Source organism: Lampetra planeri, chromosome 7 (assembly GCF_965212315.1).
Source record: "Lampetra planeri chromosome 7, kcLamPlan1.2.h2, whole genome shotgun sequence".
Lineage (NCBI taxonomy): Eukaryota > Metazoa > Chordata > Hyperoartia > Petromyzontiformes > Petromyzontidae > Lampetra > Lampetra planeri.
In genome coordinates, this window is record NC_136113.1 from 3984776 (window position 1) to 4000071 (window position 15296).

At 41.7% G+C, this 15296-nt stretch overlaps 1 protein-coding gene across 3 annotated transcripts in view; it reads left to right on the forward strand.

The window, feature by feature from the left end:
* Positions 1-15296, forward strand: part of LOC144719795 (spectrin beta chain, non-erythrocytic 1-like) — a 52065-nt gene that overhangs the window by 10245 nt on the left and 26524 nt on the right. For 2 of the 3 annotated variants that reach the window (XM_078595992.1, XM_078595993.1), the window contains exon 2: positions 1127-1314. In XM_078595992.1, the coding sequence (XP_078452118.1) occupies positions 1161-1314 (154 nt within the window). In that variant the 5' untranslated portion in view covers positions 1127-1160. Of the gene's footprint in view, positions 1-1126; positions 1315-8902; positions 9425-15296 lie in introns of those variants that run through there. The other variant, XM_078595994.1, reaches the window with a different exon arrangement.

Consider the following 15296-nt stretch of genomic DNA (forward strand, 5'->3'; position numbering starts at 1 on the left):
TTCCTTCTCTCTGCCCCCCCTCTCTATTTAAGGCCACCCCACAGAGACGATCACCCCTCTCTGTTACCTGTGTTGCTCCCGCTATGTATCTTGGTGATATCTGTCTGCTAATATGTCTGTCTATAGTTTTCTGGTTAGATTTTATGTCGCTATTTCATTATTCCTGATGATGATTGCTTGTGTTGCAATCGAAACGTCGTATTCTATTATTTAATTTAATTTATTATTTTATCTTTAGACGTGACTTAACCGAAAGAACCAAATAATAATATGAAAATAAAGCTGCATGCTTGGAAACCAGCAACAGCCATCACAGAGATATTTCGCAACGGGTCAATGGTTCGATTTGTGTAAATGTCTGGTAACACCACAGGGTATTACCGACGTCAGATGTTTAGTCACTCATACCCATCATCATGTACTAATGATGCTTGCTGCAGATTACTCAGATTACACTCTCTCTCCATAATCCACTCAGTTTTTAAATTGGTACATTACAAAATTTAGTAACTATAGTGATTAACCATTTTGCTTCTTAGAGCTCCAAAATGAATGAAACAGATGGGTTTACAATGTAAAGTGTAATGTTGGCTGTTCTTTTTACCTTTGCGACAATTTATATTGGTCCAGTGCACTGCACTATGAGCCCAATGACTGCAAATTGATTCACTGCCATGGCTACTATCAGTGGCGAGTGATATCTGAATGATTCCTGGGGCACCCTTCACCAGCCCGTGCTGACCAGCGTGTTTTGTATGGTCAACAACCTCTAACTACCAACACTGCATGGGCAGGCCTCCATCTATCAGTAAATGAACAACAATCTTCAAGTTATTATTTATTTTTAAATTGTGCAAAAGCAACCCAGAGGACATGCATCACAGGTTGCGTTAACTCCTTTGCCCTTGACTTGGGTGTAGCTGCAGAAAATGTGTCATGCGCAGATTGCTGGCAAACTTTACAACGGTATGAAAGGTCATGTTATAATTGTAAAATTCCCTTGTATCAGGCAGTTTATAACAGTACTGTTTGAGATTACAACTTGGCATAGCTGAAATCATTTTGGGGTTTTTTCACGACTGCAATGAAGTAATTTTGTTGTTCTCCTCAACGTCCCAATCTGCAGGGTTTTCTCGAGGAGCTAAGAGCCTAACGCAGCCATGACTGCGGTAAGCAAAGACCTGGAGGGCAGCATGGACATACAGCAGCAGTACGAGAGCATCAACAACCGATGGGAGGCAAGCGAGGAGGACTGGGACAATGAGAACAGCTCGGCAAGGCTCTTTGAGCGCTCCCGAATCAAGGCTCTTGCTGGTACCGCCTCCGCTACACTCGCTCGCTTCACACACGTAGATCAGAGTGAAGGCAAGGCTGTGCTGTCTTTAGAGTTATCAGTTTGTTTCTAAAAATGTCTCTCTACTCTCACAATAAACAAAACAAATTCCTCGACTGACATCAGGCCAACTTACTTAACTGAAAACGCAAGTAACATTCCATCTTAACATACATGTTTCATTCACATAAAGTAGGCTTCTGTTCAGTTTACTCTGTTTTTTATTAAGTTAGCCAGAGGGGCTCTATGCAGTAGTACCGACTGTCCTTATGAGGGTGCTAAAGGACTGATTTGTACCTGTACTGCAGTGTGTTTGCCTTGAATTGTGAGTGTGGGAGTAATTTGATACACGGCACCTGCTGTTCTGTACTTTCACGAAAATAGTTCAATGCACAAACCGCACAATCGTATTTTTTTTATGGAGGGAAGGAACAGTTTTAATCCATAAGTGTAATTTTCAAACCTGGGGCGGCCATGTTTGCTCAGGGCATCGTCATATTTTATTTGTCCGTGTGTTCTTTTAGTTGTTAGCTATATCCTCCAAAACCACTCCACCATTATCGTCATGAGATGTGGTTGTAGTGCTCTCACTCACAATCAGTCACAGGTTATATCGGAGTTACCTAGACTTGACCCTTATTGATCTCGGTCAAAGAACCCTGTGGCTGCCTGCAAGGCACGATGGGTGGTGCACCCCCAGCTGGACGAGATACAATATTGCACTATGTGCAGTCGCCAATGGTACAGTTAAAGAGTGCCTCGTGCTATAGTTTGTCGTTTATATTTACGCGATCTAACCCCAAAAAAACCTTTATTATTGGTAATATTGGTCGCGAAAGCCTACGTGTTAAACTGAGTTTTTCTTCAATTTGTCCAGTGAGTAGATGTTCGTGTTGAGTGTCGGGTGAGTGGCGAGTGTCTGCTTATTGGTGTCTGGTGAGTGTCCAGTGAGGTTTTGGTAAATGTCCGTCTGATGGGTGACTGCTGAGTGACTGTGTCATGAATGTCAGATGACACTCACCAGATGGGTATCTGGTGAGTGTCAGGTGAGTGACACTCGTTGCCATGTGCCAATGAGGGAGGGACCAACAGGAAGGAGAGCGGGGTTGACAGAGGTGGCTTGAAGGGCTGATGGGGAAGGTTCACCTAGTTCATAGGATGGGTTGCCCATTAGGAATGTTTATAATCTTCAATTTGTGTTATAGATCTATAGTGAGCTTAAGTTTTCAGATTTGCATTGCTCACACAACTATTTATTTGGCAATAGTGTCAACTGCTGCACTGTTTTCAACCGGCCATATAGAATACTTGCATCAACGTTAACAAGTTAAAGGATCTTTAAAAATAAACAAAAAATGGCAATTGAATGTGCAGTGTGACATTCCCAGCTGACCCTGTGTTTTACAAGGTTTTTTTCTCCTCTGGGGCTCCCTGTTTGCACAGCTTCTCCTGCTGTTGGCAAAAGCCGCTGAGCTCATGGTACAGCTATGCATAGTGAGGCGTGGCACAGTTCCTTCAGCCCAAGAGTAAAAACAAATATAGACCGTATTATGAATGTGTACGGTATTGATATTTTAAAAATTCAACTGGACAATTACTTTCACATTATGTATAATGAGCTGTTTAAAATGTATGCCCAAGAGGTTCGATTTTTCCCTTGGAAAAACACAACATTAAGCTAATATTTCAAGGCTTGGTAGACAGATTAAATGCGTTTATTTATCCACTAGGAGGCTCTAAAGAAACGTGCACTCAGCAAATAGTGTCTGTGCTAACTTAAAAAAAGTAGTCAACATTACAATGGTTCATGTTTTTTTTATTTAGTGGCCCAAACCCAAAAACAAATATGGACCATTGTCTTGCTACTTCGACAATAGAAAATTAGCAGAGCTCATCCTTCGGCCATGTAGGGTTGGTCGTAGTTGTTGTTCTGTGTGTCTGATGAGTGGCTTCTTCCCACGTGCTGGCTGGGAGCTTCTTCAGCAACCGAGTTCCCAGCACGTGGAGTGAAATGACGGGCATCATGCTGAACAACATGCAGTACAATCCGAAAATAAATCTTTGATGAGACTTACCCAATGCTGCGATAGACATAACTTGGAATGAAATGTAGTTATTTCGCATGTTTCTGTTGGCTCTGTACCACTGTGATGCTCAGCATGCCTTGTAATGCTGCCAATGGCTTTGCTAAGGTTGAGTCATTAACCAACTTCTCCTTTTTATATAAAGCGATCCTTTTTTTAAATCAGGGAATGCTAGCTGGCTTAGCTACAACTTGCGCTTAATTTTCTTGCGCAGTTTCGTCTCAAGTCTCATAAAATCAGTGGCTTTAAAATATTTACAATTGTAAATTTGAGGCATTTTTTTCTGCCTGGAAGTAGTATCATTCTGACATCGCTTGACCAACACAGTTTCACTTGGCAGATCTCACTTAAATCATGGGTTCCAATATCAGTATATCTATTGGTGAACAGCATCTGTGCAGGGTTGTGTCAGTTGCAGCATCTGGCGGTTATGACGTTGATTTAAATTCTTTGCCATTCAGTGCTCGCCAAGCTGCATTGGCTTCCGGTTGCCGAACCAATACATTATGAGGTTGTATTCATTATACTCAAAATGCTTACCACAAATGAACCACAATACCTTGCTGATTTCGGCAAGGAGTTGCAACCATCACGTGAACTCCGGTCATCCTCGCAGCAGCTTTTGTCTAGCTATCGAACAAAGACGGTCACTGCATCGTGTGCTTTCAAATGTGCTTCTGCGGCCATCTGGAACGATCGTCCTTCCGATATTAGGAAGCCACCGGAGCAATGCACTATTAAATCAAAATTGAAAGCTCATTCTATAGAACTGATTTTTGTGTTTAGTTTGTTGTCCTTCCCCTGCACCTCCGATTAGCACAGGAGGCTGCGTACGATGCGAAAGAAGTAAAAAAACCATTAAAGTATACATCTTCCTACTGCGGCATTCGAAGATACAGGACTTAATTCCTCTTGAATGACACAGCCCGATCGAGGCATTCACCAGCAGGAACTCGGCCCAAAGCTGTGTAGCTTCATGGTTGAGAAGAAACGGGATTCTTTTTTTTGTAGTTTCCATCACATTTTAATGCAGCTTTTACAATTTTTAAACACCAAATTTAGTTGTAAAATTTTTTTCTCGTCCATCCATAAATATAGTAAATTAGTCATTTTTCTTGACTGTAAAATTGGATACTTTTAACCGATCCCCCATGCTCCCCGCACCCACAGCGAGACATCGCGAAGTCACGAGGAAAATTCCTTGATTCCTCGAGCAAAAAAGGATCTATTTTCAACTTGGTGCTGAAAATATCTGAAAGTATGCTACAGACTGTAAAGTACACCGTGTTTACACGGCAGGTCAGTGCATATATTAGCACAAGAAAGTAAACTTTAGTCTTGTGAAACACATAGCTATATATTAATTTGAATGCCATCCAGTGTTAAAAAAATAGGAGTTAAACACCATTGAAAAATTTCCACCATTTCTACAAAGTACTACACGACATCTGATTGGCATGTTATCTAGTTTTCAATAAAAAAAAATCTATCCATCATTCAAATGTGACATCACCTGACCATTACTGCAGAAAAATTCTCAGCCAAAATGAGTAAAAAGCATTTGGACTCCCAACTGTCAGATACCAATTAAAACAATAGACAATCACTTGCGTGGAAGTGATAACGACCAGTACGTTTATTTTGGACAAAATACAGGATTCTGTTACAATCGTGCTAGTATAACGTGTTGTATGGATTGATGAACGGACAGTTCGAGTGGCTTTTATATTTTTTAAAAGTTACAGTAGTTATTTTCATTTCGAGGGCAGGCACGTGGTGGGAAAACCAGAATGGTGTGATCACCTGACTCGAGAGACACTGCAACTGGCAATAACGTATCTTGTGATTGAAATGAAATTTTTTTTAAAGAGTTTCTTGTTTGCCGAACAATTATGTCACTGTTCTCCCACACAAGAATACAATGATCACCGAGCCCTTGAAATGAAGAGAGGCATGCCATGCACCCACCAGCAGCCGCACAATTTCATGGATCACGAAAACCAAGAGACCGTGACTCGTTAAATGTTTTAACCTTCATGTTTTTTATTTGTATCTATTTTGCTTGTATACTTCAAATATATCCACAGCGACCGCTATGGTATTAAGCGAGGGGGTTAGCATGTTCACAAATGCTTGTTTCGTTGGAAAACCTGTACTTCTGTCTGTCTATCTGTCCTCCAGTCCCTGCCATAAGCTGCGTACCCGAGGTAACAAAAGGAGTACAACAGCTGCAGTAGGAAAAGCCTCGCAGAGGAAACTCTTGCGTAAAAAGATACAGAAAACTGGATTTGACTGCCAAGCTGCCCTTGTCAATTCTGGAATGGACCAGTTGCAGGGACCACCGCCATGTCTCCACGGCTGACTAGCATTTACAGTGTGGCCCAAAACCTGTCCTACCTGCTCTGTAGGCTGATTGTTTAAACTCAAGAAAGGGTGCTGGTGTGATTTCAGCATAAAAGTCCCCTTGAGTACACCGGATTTGAAAAGACAAAAACAACGCTGAGGTCAAATTGTGAGTCATTTTCCTTAAAGTAGCTGTACACTGTAATTACTGCAATAAAAAAACCAAGCTAAGTCTGAAGTCAGTGCTTTAATAGCTGTTGCCTTGCTATTCGTGTCATGCCCCTTTGCTGCTCATCCTTTTAGGTCGAACAACTACAAACAGTTAATATCGTCATCGTTCCCTTGACGTGCCATTATCCGAGGCAATGACAACATTCCCCTAATCTTACCATAAAAAAACGCACCTGTGTTGCAAGGCTGTTTCTCTACAGGCACATTTTCAAGGAACGCTGAGCAAGTTAATATTTCTCCTGACTTTTTAACACCCATACGAAAAAAATATACGAGCGCGCCTGTACCGCCAACAGCGATGTTGCCAGCTGAGCTTAATCCACATTGTGATCGGGTTTCGTCCACGCGCATGACGTCATGCAGGCTGGAGACCAGCTGAAACGCAGACATCAGCAAAGTGGTACCCATATGCAACCACCTGCACCACACGGACCATGTCAAAAAACGAAAAGGCAACACCCAAGGAAGTGGATTGCTGATAGGGAAACGGCACTAAAGAGATTATGACGCTGAGAAAAAAAATGATGTGAACATCTGTTGCGATGATGGTTGTCGTCATGATAAAGCCAAATAAAAATGTGTACCAACCTGTATAGTTGGCTCAGAACATTGAATTGCCATTGTGGGAATATTATATAACTGAGCGGGGGGCACAGTGGTTCGTGCACTATGCTACGACCCCAGCGACCTGAGTTTGATTGCCGGCCACTGCTCACATCAATGGCGATTGATACCAGAACTGCTCCTTGGCCTCCCTCTTCACCAACCAGTACTGACCAGCAAGGAGAAGTATGGTCAGACAAGCCCCATGTGACTACGACAGCATTTGGGAGGCCCTTAAGCATACAAATATTTAGAAAGGATTGTGAAATTTAACTGAGCAGGTCGCCAAATAAAAGTTACACACTACATTGCTCTGTGTAGGCATGCTTTTACGAGGCAGGTGTACCTTTACTGCCACATAGTACACAGTTGTATTTCTCAATGAATTCTGTTGTTGCTAACATTCGATTTAGAGCTACACATTCAAGCATACAGCACATTGAAAAGGGCACATGGGCAGAGGCTATCTTGTAATGCTGTGTAATTCTATGATGTATGGAGTGTATGTACAGTGCTGAAAACTCATTGATTTGGGGATTTTTGTTTCACTTTAAAAGAATTGCCTGTAATGGAGACTATGAGAATAATCTATACACTTTATACAATTCCAAAATTTTAACTCATTACCACCATTAAGATATCCTTATACAGTGGCACAGCCTATGGCGTCTTCCCTTTCAGATCGGGATTATGAACCTAATTCGTTCCTGAGATCCGTTTGTAAGTCGAACGGTTTGTAAGTCGGAACACAATAATGCACCCTATTTAAATGCCCATATGGTCAGTGTTATAAAATGTGTTCAGGTTCAACAAAAAGGGAAGCATTGTAACACTGTAAAAAGTAGTGTGTAGTAAATTAAGCCTAAAATAAAGTAACATAAATAGAAAACAAACTTTTATTTTCACTTTGCTTGAGTCCTGATGCTAGCTTGTACTGTAGTCGGAAGGGGTGAAATAAGTCACCCCACAATTGCACACACAGACACAAACACACAAAGACATAAACACACCCAACGTTGTAACCTTAACAGGCTGTTGGGGCAAGTGCTATTAGCGAACAGCGCCTTCATAGGCCGGCACGGCACACGAGGGAGTGGGTGGCCAACATCACGCCCGGCCGCCTTTGTCTCCCCAGTAGTGATGTTTATACACCGCACCAGATTCTGGTGTTGGCTGTGAGCAAGGATCGAACTCGAGTTATCGCTTTCATAGCGCAACACACACACAACGCAAACACTCACTCCCAGCGCGAGGCCGACTCAATACATCTCACGGAGGATCGCTCCTCTGAACAAAATAGTTCCACGGTTCAGTTTGCAATTGCGAGTTTGCGTTTTAAGTCGATGTTTTTTTTTATTTCATGGAAACTGGTTTGTAAGTACGGGTGTTCGTAAGTTGGGCGTTCGTAGGTCGAGGACTGTCTGTACATTTTTTGTCCCGATTGTGAAATATTAGATTAGTTCTTTCGTATGAGAATAGGTTTTCCCCTTTTTTCTGGCAACAAAACAGGTGTTGAGATGTTAAAACACCAAACAGAAACTTGTACAAGGAATCATGTCTGCATTAACCACAATACTTGTGGTCAGAATGCAAACAAACAACATACTCTGATAATATATGCATTGTCTTTGAAACTGATTGGTCCACACCAGAGATGACTTTCTTTTGAGCCTAGTCCCAAACGGTGTTAGACCAGAGGACGTACGTTCTTCCGTATATTCTTGATCAAACATGTGGATGTGCTGGCCATATTGTTCTTAATGTGTGCAGCAGGTACAATGTGAGCGGCGGTGTTTAGTTTCAGCGTTGACACAGGTTGTGCGAAGGAGAGGGTAGGTGAGTCACTGACCTCTACCGTTTTGTAAGAAAATGGAGGAAATTTTTTTTAACCAGCATATTTGTTCAAAGCTAAACTAATAAGTCTAACAAAGAATAATACATTTTTCTTACACGAATGAAAGGCATTTTGGACTTTAGGTTCACAGGGTTAGATTTTTTCCATAGCAATGAAGCATTTATCATTTCTGTGCTAACTTTTTTTTTTTACCGAGTACATTAATTTTTCTGTTGCTTAAACTATTGCCATGTGGCTAAATTCCATAAAAATAGTCGCAGTGCTCAGTGTTATGCATGTGTGTTTAACGTCACATTAACTTTTCTTGTGCAAAGGATGTGTGTGCGGAGTAGCATAGCCCAGCCCACTCCGTGCTTTTTTATGCAAATAGAAATGAGGCCGTACAATGGACCGAGCCGACCAATCCTCATCGAGTCACTCATAATACCAAAGAGCAAGCTACTGTGCTTCGGTACTTTTCCCCCGTGTGGACTTTGAACTGGTAAACGGCAAAGTTTGTCTGCCCACTCACTGTGCTTTGGTGCTGAACCTTAGAATAAGAAAAAAAATCCACCACAACTTTTTTTGGCGGCCAACGCCGAAGCCTTCCATTTCGGTTGTAAGAATCCGTGCAAGACTCAAGAAAGGAATCCTGTCCAACCCGCGGTGGTGACCGGTGTGCTTGGCGGCTGGCTACACACCCACTCGCCCATTGAAAAGAAGCCTGCCCGGTGTTTACTTTTGCGTTCCGCTTCGGGTGCCCATCGCCGGAGCTCCGTTTTCTGTTTGCGCCGTGAGTGTGACTGCTCCAACGGAGAGGAAGAGAGTCTTCGGCAGGCTGCTATTGGGTTGGCAAATGAGCTAAACATTTGGATTGTGCTTCGTTCATGGCTGAAAACGATAGCCTGTTGGACAGACCCTCTTCAGCGCCGGGTTACTCGCCGGCCATCATACAGCATTACGCGCAGCTGGACGGCAGGTTCAAGCAGCTGCAAGGTACGTGGTGCCACTTCTCCGGGAGAGCCGCTCCTCAAGCCACGAGGGGTTGGATGGCCTTGCACGTGGCTAAACAGGACACGCGTTTTGTTGTTCAGATGCAGCCATAAATTAGGACATTTATTAAATGGACATCACTATAGGAAACGGTGTGGGTTCCCTCCCAGGAACTCTCTCTGGCAGTGGCTTTTAATTAATGCGTTAATGTTAATGAGATGTATCATTAATGCACGTAGACGAATCTGCAGTTGCAGAACAGAGTGGTAAATCCTGGGCGAGGGTTTTTTAATTACGTGTACGATCATTTACCGCACCTTGTCTGAAGGTCGCACACAAAGTTTCATTGAGCTGAAGAGCAAGAATGCTATCAAACGATGTTATCGTTTTGTCAGTGTAATTGATACATTAGTTCTACGCATCTGAGAAGCACCTCTGCTTTTTGAAGAACACGCTCCAAGGTTTAAGTTTTCATGGCTGCAAAGCTTTTAACTAGAAGTTTTGAAGGTTGTGCTTGTTGTAAGAAAGTAATGTCTGTAGCAAAGGCAGGCACGGGAAAGGTTAGTTAATGTTTTATTAGCAAGAGCAGTGGTATCAGTAGTCACCAGAGCAGTCTTATCGGATAGCTCGTGGAATGGCGAAAGGAATGGCGCATAGCCGACCTCTCATTTTCACAAATATATTTGTACAAATATGATATATGACATTCCAGGTATACTAAATGAGCTGCAGTTGTATTTGTGCGATTAAGGTTCTACAATTGCATAGCATTTATTTTTTATTACAAATGTCCTTTAACCCGTTGGGGTCGATTGAGATGCTCGTTTAAAAGACAAACCTGGATTGCTCAGATTTACGATGCCAAACAATTTTATAGTTTGTAATTTGGGTTACGAATCTGATAAATCATGGCTACTCTCGCAAATTACTTTGAAATGCCCAACGTCCACGTGCGTTGGAAGGCACGTTTTCGTTATTTAATGACAAATTTACCAGCTGTTTACAGGAATCAAATGATCAACTCCGTGAGACGTTTCTCGGTGGCAAGCATGTGGGCTACCTGGGCCACCCAGCCCTCCCGTGTCAGGGTTTGAAACAAAAAAATTAGGGCATTGACTTTACGTGCGCAATCTGTAATGATGAACCAGTCACAAAATACATTCACACAAATTAGTTGCATGTTTATTAGCGAGAAGAGAACAACTTTTGAAGTGAAAATGTTACAATATGCAATTAGTTCTTTAAAATTGCAAACATAAATGAGTATATAGGAACAACATTTGGTGACTGCAACTGCATTATTAATGAGTGATCTCGTTTCTAGCTCTCAAATTTCAGTTGCCCAGTGGGTGCTGCAATTATTCAAATACAGAATGTTGAAGGACAGTGCTTGTGTACATACAGCTTTACAAAATGGCTCTCGTCTGCCTCGATAAAGCTTCAACACACAGCTGCATTGTATATTATAAGTTGTTGATGGACTTTCCAAATAGTATCGGTAATCTGTTATTAATACAGGAACGCCTCACCTCGTCGTACATCTCAGAAGCGTATTGCTCGGGGTCTTTAAATGAAGTGATGTTTAACGTGCAGATTCACAGTTCTTGCACAGTGGTGCGTAAGCGTTGTAAATTTAGTTTGACAATGCAACGTGCTGTCATAGAATTTGCCTCATCATTTCACAATGATGTGGCATGTGGGTGCGTTGCCTCCTGAGGATATTAATCTGCAGAGACATTCTGCTGTTCTGGCTGTGCGTCAGGCATATGCTGATTGCTTGCGCAAGCCCATAATTACACCTCATGTCATAAGCCCAAGAGGCAGTCGTGTTGGGAAAACACTACATTATACTTTGGGGTGTAATAGAGCTGTTATTAGAAAGGTGTGCACCTCATCGGGACACCACCAGAGCAAGAGAAGAAAATGCAACCCAAATGAAGTTGGAACACGTTTTCTATTGGTAAAGTCACGTAGATAGGTTCAAAGAAAATACCAAAAAATAAAAACTACGATGTTTTCGATCGCAAAACAAGCGGTCGTCTTCAGGAAACAATATGTCGTTTTCTTCCATGATTTTTTTTTAACCACAACATCTTATGGGACGCCCTTCAACAAAGCGTCCTCTGCTACGAATGTTTGAATTAGGCACCCACTGACCCGGCTTGTCAGCTTTCCGGAGTAACAACTGAACCTTTAGCAGCACTGTCATTAACTCTGCGATGTTACATGTATTGCCGATTCGCTCTGTGAAAAGACACCCGTGTTCTTGAAGGTGCTGCATGCGAGGCTTTGACTTGCGCAGCAGCCCTGTTGTGAGTAAATGAGCCATCTAATTTGATCCTCAGAAGGTCACCGGCGTTGTCATAGCTTTAAAAAAAGTTTCCCAATATTTTATGCAATAGTGATGTCATTCAAGACAAGTGGCGACAATAATGTTGCTTTGATGCATACTCATGTTCAAAATAAGCCAATTAGCACATGTAGTCTTGGCCAAATATTGCTCAAAAATGTGTTAGTTTGGTGATTGGACGCAACTATGTGTAACAAATGCTTCAGAAGTGAAACATTACAAATTCATGGAGAACTCCCAAGGTCCTCCCAAGTACGTCAATTGTTTCTGTAAACTGGGCACTTATGTCATGAAATGGAATCGCCAACAATAATCCCATTTGTAGTCTTAACACTGTTCCTTGTTTATATCATTCGGTATACATTATTGAATCAGGAGACGAGAAACCCATTGAGATGCATAAAACATTACAGTACCTCAATTACAAGGGCGACCTGGGTTCGAGACATTTTAGCAACGCAATTTTTAAAACATCCCTTAAATGTAACACATCTAGACTAACTTGAATTTAAGAAAACGTGAATAAAGTAAAGTACGATTATGAATTGCGCTGAAAAATGGATGTATACAAAAAATGTAATTTTTACAAGGAAAGTGACTGGATTGGGTAAGTAGATGCAATGGAGAAAATTGCACCAAATATGAAATGTTAAAGATTTATGTGGATTTGACTTCCGCATCTCTGCGTAAAGCCTCACATGCTGTGTACATTGTTGAATTCGCAAAGGTACAGCTTAGACATTATTTTCACTTGGTAATTGAGCAGTGCTTATTTTTCCACTTGGGTGTGCATTCATTGAAAACGGGGTCTCGAGTAAGCTGCAGACACTTGAGAAGCAATGTACGAGAGGTCTCGGTCGGATACGGGGACTGTGTCGGCTGGTCTAAACTGTGCACAACTATTCCCCCTATCAAAATCACTACAATCAACGTTACCGTATTTTGGTTTGAAATTATATCTGCTGGTGGGGGCGAGGAGATGCTTATGCCGCAAGCACGAGGATGCTTTTATTAATTCTGGTGGTTGAAAGAAGCCCCCACGTCTCGGCCCATACCACACCGCGGGTGATGAAACGAATCCACTCATTATCACCGAGCGTACACAAGGGCACAGGGAACGACGAGAGATTTTTGCTTTAATTTATCGCCGCACTCGTTGCGTTCACCTGCGTGTCAACCATCTTAGGGAGAGAGAGAGAGAGAGCTTACGGCTCTGGGGATACAGCAGGTGTGGGGGAGGGGAACAGCATGAGAAGTGTTTTAGGTTTTGCATGCCTTCGTGATGCCACTGCAAGATGGCGTTTTACTTGAATGCCTCTTGTATGTAGTTTGTACGTGCACGTGACAATACAGTATTTTCAGCCTGGTAATATGGGTTATTCTCCCCTGATGTGAATATAATGTATCTCTCTGTATTCGCAAAAATGCGTGAATATACCAGGAGTCATACGAGTTATTGAGGTGTTCATTATGTGCTGCTAGAAAATAATATTGTTTTTTTGTAAATGGGTAATCTCTGTCAGTGCTGTCATTTCTGTATATAGAAACGTAAACCCGGATTTTCAGTCCACTTGAAAAGCTTCAGCCTTTCAAATGATATGCCCCACCCAACTACTTAACCACCTAAGGGTCTAATGACACCACCGGACCCTTTTATTCTAATTACTGTATTAGATGAATTACTGAACTTCAATACTTAACTAATTTTAGGAGTTCAATCACTTAAAATGTACAAACATGCCTCGCAATTGTAAAGTAATCCCATAAAGTGTAAAATATCACAAGGCAAGTGCGAGCACAAATGTTACAACATCATGCGTGAAATACACCATTTTAAAAAATCTAATTCTTGGGAATAACACGTGACCCTTCCAACAAGTGTTGGTGGCCCACTGATCACATGGGGCCTGCTAGTGAAGCACGCTGCTCGCCCCTGCCCACGGGGCAATTGCAAATTCACTGGGGGCAGCACGGGCCACCAGGAAGAATAGGGACACTCATGGCAAAAAAAAAACCATGGCCACCCTCTGTGACCGTTGCACTCAAATGGGAAGGGCCCCGTGAAAAATGTGGACGTTGTTGTACCCAACCTCGATGGTGCCAGCTGCACCCAAATGGTGTTTGCATAATTTACAATCTATAACGCCTATGCATATTTATGAGCATAGTTTGGTGCAAACAAGTTGTGACACCCACGTCTTGTTTTATGCAGATCATAACTTTGAAGGGACAAGATTCTGGTAGATAAATTTGTTGACAAAACTCACAAATTCATAAATATGGTGTCATTGAACACATTACCTTTAGTGGATAGGATGCGCCTCTTTTTAAAAATGTAAATATACTCAATCAAATATTGCAGGTAGGTTATTAATGAGGGCAAAACACATTCGACCTTCGTATATAAAAAAAAATTGCAACAACCTTGAACACATGAGGGTTTCCATTATCGTGTCATCCAAACCGATGACACGATAATCACACTCCACAATTGCCAAGGCAAAACCGTGGCAAAATAAACAGCAGTTGCTGCGTATGTTGTAATTTGCTTTGATAAGTAATACATTTAAAAGCAAGTCGAGTGGAAAGGAAGGAATGGTGAAAAGTTGTGTTTCTGCCTACATGCATGCAGCAGTGAATTAACCTCCCGTGGTGGTGTCAGACATCTAATTTTAAAAAGGTGGTTTAAATTCGGTTTAAGCTGTATTTTATCTCTCACGAGAATGGGTTTGGTTACTGATGTGTTCTGAAGTTTCCATTAAGTTTTGCTGTAGATGGAAACAATCAGTGGCACAGTACTGATGGATATTTCAAATATTTAACAGAAACTTAACCAATTTCAATTTACAGTGGCTGTCCTTTGGCTAGACTTTCTCTGGCTGTAGCTTTGTGGAATGCCCACAAATGACTCAGGGTACGGTCCTACCACCCTCATTTGAGCAGACACACTTCCTTCTGAAACTTGCGAATTGCAGTATTTGTAGTGTCGGGTGCGTGCCTATTTTCAAGGTTCCGTTTGTTGCCGCTTATTTTTTCAACACTGTTTTTTGTGTGTGTCGGTATTTGCTATTGCTGATAGGGGATTACTTTCAAAGACGTAGGAGGGGCTGAGAGGTGAGATGGCAAAAATGCCGATTTCACGTACAGTGTAGCCAAGGCGGTACCTTATAACCTGCTACTCGTGGAGCACTGATGTGAGAAATTGGATGAATTAACTTGTGGGATGGCGACATCAATTTTAACGTGAAAGCATGCTGATACATTTTTTCAAACTTACCCTGCAGTATGTTATTTGCTTTGGCTTGAATTTTTTTTTAAAGTTCAAAACATTTAATAATTTATTATTTACCATTGACAATTCTGATCACGTATGCCATTCAGTAGGTCTGCATTTGTATTAATATGGACTGGTAGGATCAAGGAAAGATTGGAAAATGTTCGACCTAAGGCAGTCTTTTTAAGTCCATATGAAAAACTAAAACATTGTTACATCAAACCACATGGCTCTGAATTTTAGTATGATTT